Genomic DNA, 8,142 nt, shown 5'->3' with positions numbered 1-8,142 from the left:
GGTGTGGACGGCAGGCTAACGGGCTGTTAGGCTGTTCCAATTGTTTATCGATGTTTGGAAATAATTTGAAAATGCTATCACGGAGACAGACTAAATAGAAACACCGTAACTCGCGGGTCTACTAACCGTGACGTGATCGCATGTCACACACAGGGTCCATTCTCCGTCCGTTTGTGAATGAATAGGGGAGACCTGTTGTTTAGATTTCATTGTTTACGCTCCGTCGTTGTCGCAACCGAGTCCGTCAGCCACTCCGCCTGTTTCTCGACGAACCTTGCGATTCACGTGTGCTGTTTCTCTCGTTCGCAGGATTGTCGGCAAAAGTTCCAAGGCGGCTCGTTCTTCGATCACGAGGGTCTGCCCTACTGCGAAACCCATTATCACGCCAAGAGGGGATCCCTTTGCGCGGGATGTCACAAGCCGATTACAGGTTCACTACGCGTTCCCACAATCGTTTTTCATTGATAATCTTAACCATCGATCATTAATAGACTGCGGATTTTTATGGAAAATCACATTTTAGAAGGTTGTTCATGAAAACAAAAAGAAAAGTAGAAATTTCTTTGTTCCCTTAAGTATCTTATTGGGTTCATAGGAAAATAGAAAACTCATTGCATTGGACGAAAGTTTTGTCCTTCTTTGTATTTCACAGAGACCTGCTATAAATGCATAAAATTTGCAGTCTAATCATTAATATTAATCATTATAATTAATTATTCTTGTGTTTCAGGTCGTTGCATAACCGCGATGTTCCGGAAGTTCCATCCGGAACACTTTGTATGCGCGTTCTGTCTGAAACAGTTGAACAAGGGCACGTTCAAAGAGCAAAACGACAAGCCCTATTGCCACGGATGTTTCGACAAATTGTTCGGCTAAGACGAAACCTTTTACCAGAAAGTATTCATAAATATTGTAACATACGGGAAGAAAAAAAATTGACGAATAGCGAAATCGTTTCGTTTGGTACTATTTACAATTTCTTTTTTTTTGTTTTTTTTGTAGACTGTGGCTCACACCTCGTGCACGCCTATGCGTTGCATAAGCCATGTGTAATCGCTTTAGTCGTTTTCAGGAATAATAATTACGTACTTCATGATATACGCTTGTCGTCGCGGCGACGCGACGCGAAACAACAGTCCCCCCCCTCCCCAATTGTGTTTTTACCAACATCGACACGTTTCAACGTGTTGCGACTATTCAAATTAATGTAACACCGTATCGTTTATTAATCCTTATCGGAAAAGATAAGATATTAGGGTATATACACGCAGTCATCGTTATCTTCCATTGCCCTTGATAAGGGCTCGTTGCTAATATTTTTAGAAGCATTTTATATCACCTATTTTACATTGACCGTATTCGTCTAAGGATTATTAAAGGGTGCTAATTAGTAGCTTATTTTTTACTGTTAATGTAATTCATTGAAGTGTGACAGAAATCTGCGCAATGAAATCTGAACACCATAGGTAACTGCAGCTCTTTCGTTCGATTTTTATGAACTTTTTGAAGATACTTGTCCTCGTCGATATCTCCAGTCAATTTCTCTATTATATTGAGATTATTCTTTACCGACACCAGGTTAGATACGCATAAGATACACGCCGGGTAACTTAATAATTTTAATAGTCTAAGATAACGAAGAATAAAGTATTCGACAAGCATACAATTGTAAAAGCCATAGACACATAAGATAATAAAGAACGAAAAGTTTCTGTTTAGATTCTTTATTCGGCATACTGTTGCACAGTAATACACCACTTGTTATCTCACTAGTAAACATTCAATAAATATTATGTACATTAACAATCGATCGTTGGGCAAATGTGTTCGCAAGGTTTCCACGATTATTCGTAAACTAGGGGTGTTTCTCCTTAAAAACGAACTTAATATTATTAATGTGTGTAGAAAAATACACATGTAATTCGTACGTTCGATTTTACACATGTGCTACGTAATGTATAAAGTGAGTTCTCGTATCGTGTTACAGTTGTGCTATAATTATTCTCTCGTAGTAAACAAATGTTTGATAAACGCGGTTTCCGTTAAGTTGTATCACAGACACAATAAGGGAACGATCCAATGTTCGTCGTTCTTTTTTTTTGCCGTAACTGTCAGGCCAGCGTAGGGAATAATTCGGAAAAACTTTCGTGCCAAAGATCAGCGAGGGCCACGTTACCCTTTTCGTTTCGTGTGTCGGGTATTGGAGAATCGTGCGACTCGTAGCCACAATCGGACGCGTTCGAGTCTAATTTCGTTTGCGTGAACCCGGAATCCATATCTTCGGAATGTATGCTTGACGGTGACATAGAGTCCGTGCACGTGTACGACGGTGAGAGTTGATCGGAATAATAACGATTCGGTGTGCGACACGATGTATCCTCGGCCAAGCAAACCTCGTCCGTGCTCACTTCTTGAACACACTCTTGAATGCCCACGCTATTTTCCTCCCCCGGATAAATGATCGTTATGGAATTACTGGTCTCGTCGTAGGTGCCGTAGACGGTATCTAAATCGTGTGTGTCGACTTCTTGTTTCACTTGGATCTCTGATTTGATCGACGCGAGTGCAGTTGTACTCGTGGTACAAGGTGTAGTAACTGTGCTGGTAACAGGATGCCACGATTGGTGCGTGCTCATGCTTCCATAGGTTCTACCGGCTTCCACATTTTTTGATGCCTGCCCCACCACTCCTTTCGAATGGTTATGTCTTTCAATGGTACCTTCCTGGACCGACACCTAGACAGGATAAAATTGATACATCATTAATGAAAGGAAGCCTGAGTTGCAAATGAACGACATTAGTTTAGAAACGAATGAAACGTTTTTGTTTTAATAACTGAAAGTCAGCTGCTATGTGTAATTTAGTTACTTTGAATAAGTTCTATATACGTAAAACGGTCGTAGTCGATGGAACCGAAATAGTGAGATCGTAAATTAACCTTTGGTCTTGTAGACAATTCTTTTTTAAATACTACAATGCAAGAAGTAATTCCGAGTTGACATCATACAGTCTTGAATGAGGTTGGACCTGCTTATCTGACTTATCTCTCTCTGTACCTTTCACACTGCTGTTTTGATGCACGGAACATGTAAACTTTGACACCTTATCGATTTTTATAACCTCACTATTTTGGTTCTACTAGCTATACATACAGATTCTATACCCTGAAACGTTCATTCATTCCTATAACTCGTGCAAATTACAATACCATTTTGGAAATATTATACACATGTTTGGCTGTATTGAAATACTCACTTGTTCATTTGTCGTATGAGGATTTGCTTCCACTTCTGCATTAACCTCTCGCAAAAGGCTTTCTGCAAGTTCTTCAAGTCTTTCGATGTAATCGTCCCCTTGGAGGTCACCAAACAGGTCTTCAAGAGGAGGTAAATGGTCAGTATCTTCAGGAAAATTGCTGTTCCTGGGGTTAGCACCAGAGACGGTGCCAGCTGCATTGTTCCACCCTGCTGCAGAGGGTGAGTGGGGGACACTGTAGATCCCTGCGCGGACACAGCACAGCCGACACGACTCTGACACATCGAACAGATTAATTCTCCTGAATATTTCGTATCCTTCTCCCTCCTCAATCTTTTTGTTTCTGTCACCAACAAATCGTTTTGTGACCTCAACATAGAACACTCCTGTGTCAACAATTCATTTTGTTCCCTCAACGTTCTCACAGTATCCTCCAGTTCATCGAGTTTCGCCTTTTTGCGATCCCGTGACGTCTGAGCGGCTACTCTGTTCTTCAGTTTTCTATAAACAAAATGAATGATTAAAATCTCTGACGCAGCAATTCGAAGATGAACTGTCAGGGGTCAGCATACTTTCGTTGTAATTTCTCCTCCCATGTTAAGTGATCCAGTCGGCGTTTTTTTCCACGGACGCATGAGTCAGTCTTGAATAACGCGCTTTCGTCCCGAGTGTCTTTATGTTTGGTAATCCTCTTCGAATCCATCCTTGACTTGTCGGTCAACATAGAGTTGGTGAAATTAAATTTTGCCACGGATCTCGGTAATTCGTTGCTAACTACGATGCCAGGCGCCTTCGACAGGCCCTTAGGCAAGGTGATGATGACACTCTTCAATACACTCATAATCTGCCATTCAATACGAACGAACTTGCTAGTCTCTTGTTTAGAAGTTTACTGAGGCGTTGGCTCTCTCGTGCGAGGTCTCATGCCTTGGACCACCGGATAACGACTGATCCGATGTATAACGCACCACCGCTGAAAATTTCGCGTCGCGTACTTTCTAGCTGATGTAATCGAGTTGACGGACTGCAGCATTTGGTCGGTCGAAGAGCATCCCCGATGTATTGCTTGCACTGAGCCTCGACGCGACTGGTGGAAGACACCAACGTTCCATGTGGAGTATCGTTATTGGTTGCCACGTTGCACTTCTTCGCGTATCTCTCCCTACCACTGATATAGAGTAATTGTACGTCAGCTGACGTCATTCTATACGGTACTATCGCATCATTTTTCATTTGTATTACATCGGTTCCGCCTACATCCGATACCATCTGGTTTATCTATTGAAAGTGACATCTCGAATACGTAATACTAGCATATGTTTCGAATTTGGAAAAATTCAATAGAAAGCTTTGCAACAGATGGAAATAGAAATATTACAAATATTTCAGAATGTTAAATAAAAAAAATAAGTACAGTATAAGTTAAAGTAAGAAGACCACTTTCCGTAAAATATGTACATATTTTTACTATGAATGGACAGAAGACAATCAGTTTGCAAGAGCAAAAAAGTATGCATCTTCGATGAGTTTCGGATGTAGCTAACGCTTTGCCTGTGGCGTAACACTGTTGCAACTTAAAGAAATTGTGATAACATTCTCAAACCGAGTAATCAATTTTCCGTATTCTAAACAAAATTGAAAAACGACAAAAGGAATATTTAATATTTAATTTTCAAAGAATCAAACGTACGATTGGTCAGATGGCGCCATCCAGCAAGACAAAGATGATATTATTTGGCTAATAGTTAGGGTTGAATCGATACTACCAAGGTATCGATACTTTTACCAAAAATACTTTTGTATGAAAATATCGATACTTACTCGGTATCGAATTATATTTTTCTAATCTTGATACCCAACACAAAAGTTCTTTCTGCGTTGAGAGAGAATAAAATACAATACTATATTTTATATACTTATTTAAATATTTAATATAAAATATAAAACATATAAACATAAACGTATGTATAAACTATTTACGATATACGTAATACAAGTTATACATGATAAACAAATATGTAGATACATCTTACACATACGGGGTCTCTTATGCATGCTCTGGATGTCTATGACCCCACGTTCTTAACACACGGGGTCTCTGGCGCCTCCACTGGGGGTTCTGTGACCCCAAGTTCTCACCACGCGGGGACTCTGGCGCCACCAACGGGGGTTCCATGACCCCACACTATCCCCACTCAGGGTCTCTGGCGCCTCCACCGGGGGTTCTGTGACCCCGCGCTCTCACCACACGGGGTCTCTGGCGCCACCTGCCGGGGTTTTGTGACCTCACGTTCTCACCATACAGGGTCACTGGCGCCTCCTGCGGGGGTTCTGTGACCCCACGTTCGGACCACACGGGGTGACTGGCGCCACCACCGGGGGTTCTGTGACCCCCAGATCTCACCGCACGGAGACTTTGGAGCCTCCTCCGGGTGTTCTATGACCACACGCCTATGTTTATATCATTATAATTTATATGTAGATAGGTATATTCCAATAAACATACGTCAGATAATATAAGCTTCATTTCATCGAATTGTCTTAAATATAACTGCATAAATATTGTACAATCCTATACTAATTATAGTTGTCTGGTTCAACAGGTTACTACAGAAACTAACTACTGCCTACGTCTTTTAAACTTGGGCTGTAGTAGTATTTGCAGAAACTGCCATGGTTGCTGGGGTTACTATATAATTTGCTCACGGGACCACGCACAAGCGTCAGTCCCAATTAGACAGTTGCACGAGCAACATTCGACCGAGCTCGAGAGTTGTACGAGCAACAGAACACCAGAATTAGTACAATTATTTATGCTACTATTAACGTTGACCCCTTACGGAGTGGCAACTCTGACAACAACAGGTTTGGATCGACAGTGTATCCCGTCATGCATACCCCGTTTAGTTCACTTTGGACAACTGTTACACCGTTATACGGATAGCTTTCGTTTAGATACAGTACTCGAGTTGTAGCTGAAAGAACGTAGATTATTGTCCCGCCATTGACAATAACAATAAGTGTCCAGAAAACTGTTAAAATCGCATTTAATCGCAGAGTACCACTATTTTTTCGACTGGTGGCGCCACCCGTGACGAATCGCTGAAACTACTAGCCAATTATATGGGTACCAGTTTCAGCGATTCGCCACGGGTAGCGCCACCAGTCGAAAAAATAGTGGTACTCCGCGATTAAATGCGATTTTAACTGTGTTCTGGTCTTTTATTGTTATTATCAACAATAGTGGATTAATCTACGTACTTTCGGCTACACATTGAGCGCTTCAGCTAAACGAAAGCTGTCCGTATAACGGTGTACGAGCTGTCCAAACTGAACTAACCGGGGTACGCATGACGCGATACAGTGTCAACCTTCGCAAATAAATTGCGATTTTAACAGTGTTCCGGTCGTTTATTGTTATTGCCATTGACAGGAGATTAATCTACGTTCTTTCAGCTACAAGTTGAGTGCTTGGCCAAGACGAATCAGTCGTTATAGGGTACTAATCAACATTCTTTAAACTTCGAATGTAATGCATGACGAAAAAAGGGGTTGCCTGTTTAGTGGTTATGTAATTACAACAGTTTTCGATCGGATTTACACTGCTAAACGAGCATCAGTTTTCCTCGTCATGGATTACATTCGAAGTTTAAAGAACGTAGATTACTATTCTCTAACGGCTGGAAACCAGTAATCGCAAGAACATTGTTAAAATCGCATTTGTTTGCAACGGTTGACAGTGTATCTTGCCATGCGTACCCCGTTTAGTTCACTTTAAATAGCTCTTCCAACGTTCTATGGACAAGTTACGTCTTGATCCAGCATTCAGTTTGAAGCTGAAAGAACGTACATTAATCTCCTGTCATTGAAAATAACAATAAACGTCCAGAACACTGTTAAAATCGCATTTAATCGCGGAGTACCACTATTTTTCGACTGGTGGCGCCACCCGTGGCTAATCGCTGAAACTGGTACCCATATAATTGGCTAGTAGTTTCAGCGATTCGCCACGGATGGCGCCACCGGTCGAAAAATAGTGGTATTCCGCAATTAAATGCAATTTTGACAGTGTTCTGGTTGTTTATTATTATTTTCAATGGCGGGACATTAATCTACGTTCTTTCAGGTACAAATCGAATGTTTTATCTAGACGAAAGCTATCCGTATAACAGCTGTGTAAAGTGAATTAAACGGAGTACGCATGACGAGATATAGTGTCAACCGTTGCAAACAAATGCGATTTTAACAATGTTCTTGTAATGGAACTGGTTTCCAGTGGTTAGAGAGTATTATTCTACGTTATTTAAACTTCGAATTTAATGCGTGACGAAGAAAAATGATGCCCGTTCTCACAAGTACTAGTTTCTAACTTCGTTTCTGAAAATACAAATTTCAAAATCTTCTCGCGCCACACGTCTAGGGCAGTTCTGTCCTGAACTTACGCACAAAACGTAATTAAAATCATTTAAATAAAATAATTAATATTTCATATTTCTCATAAATACTAAGACGGGGTTGTTGTTTAATAATTTATGATAAAATACAAGTTATTCATTTATAAAGCTTCATTACAAGATCCACTAAATAATTTTCTATAACATTCAAAGTACTAGACATTTTTAGTACACTGAATCTCATATCGATTTCTAAAATAATCCTAGTTCGATGTAATATAGAATGTGGTTTTATGAGATAGATTCGAAGTTCGCAGCCATTAGCTCGATATTTTCATCAGTTTACAATACTTTACCGATGAGAATACGGATTGCCCAGGCCTCACCACGAGGAGGTTGCTGCGAGTGGAGGCCCAAGGCAAGTAGATGGAATCACAAGTTCTACATCTACCCACCTTTCACAATAAACCTTATAAATAACTTAAATCTTAAC

General features: G+C 40.6%; 2 protein-coding genes across 2 annotated transcripts; one reads left to right on the top strand and one right to left on the bottom strand.

Moving 5' to 3' along the window:
* Positions 1-175: 175 nt before the first annotated feature.
* Positions 176-932, top strand: LOC107194993 (paxillin-like). Its single transcript, XM_015584727.1, has 2 exons — positions 176-430; positions 731-932. The coding sequence occupies exons 1-2, from the start codon at positions 178-180 to the stop codon at positions 874-876; spliced, it is 399 nt and encodes a 132-aa protein (XP_015440213.1). The 5' UTR covers positions 176-177; the 3' UTR covers positions 877-932.
* A 1,002-nt stretch (positions 933-1,934) lies between these two features.
* On the bottom strand, positions 1,935-4,333 carry LOC107194994. The gene is given in 4 exon segments (XM_015584728.1): positions 1,935-2,735; positions 3,256-3,507; positions 3,510-3,756; positions 3,828-4,333. Coding segments are annotated over 4 exon segments (1,392 nt in total). The 5' UTR covers positions 4,097-4,333; the 3' UTR covers positions 1,935-2,111.
* Positions 4,334-8,142: the final 3,809 nt, after the last annotated feature.

Source organism: Dufourea novaeangliae, unplaced genomic scaffold (genome assembly GCF_001272555.1).
Source record: "Dufourea novaeangliae isolate 0120121106 unplaced genomic scaffold, ASM127255v1 scaffold8, whole genome shotgun sequence".
Classification (NCBI taxonomy): domain Eukaryota; kingdom Metazoa; phylum Arthropoda; class Insecta; order Hymenoptera; family Halictidae; genus Dufourea; species Dufourea novaeangliae.
The sequence above is the reverse complement of the archived record's forward strand: the minus strand, read 5'-3'. Positions and strand labels throughout refer to the sequence as shown.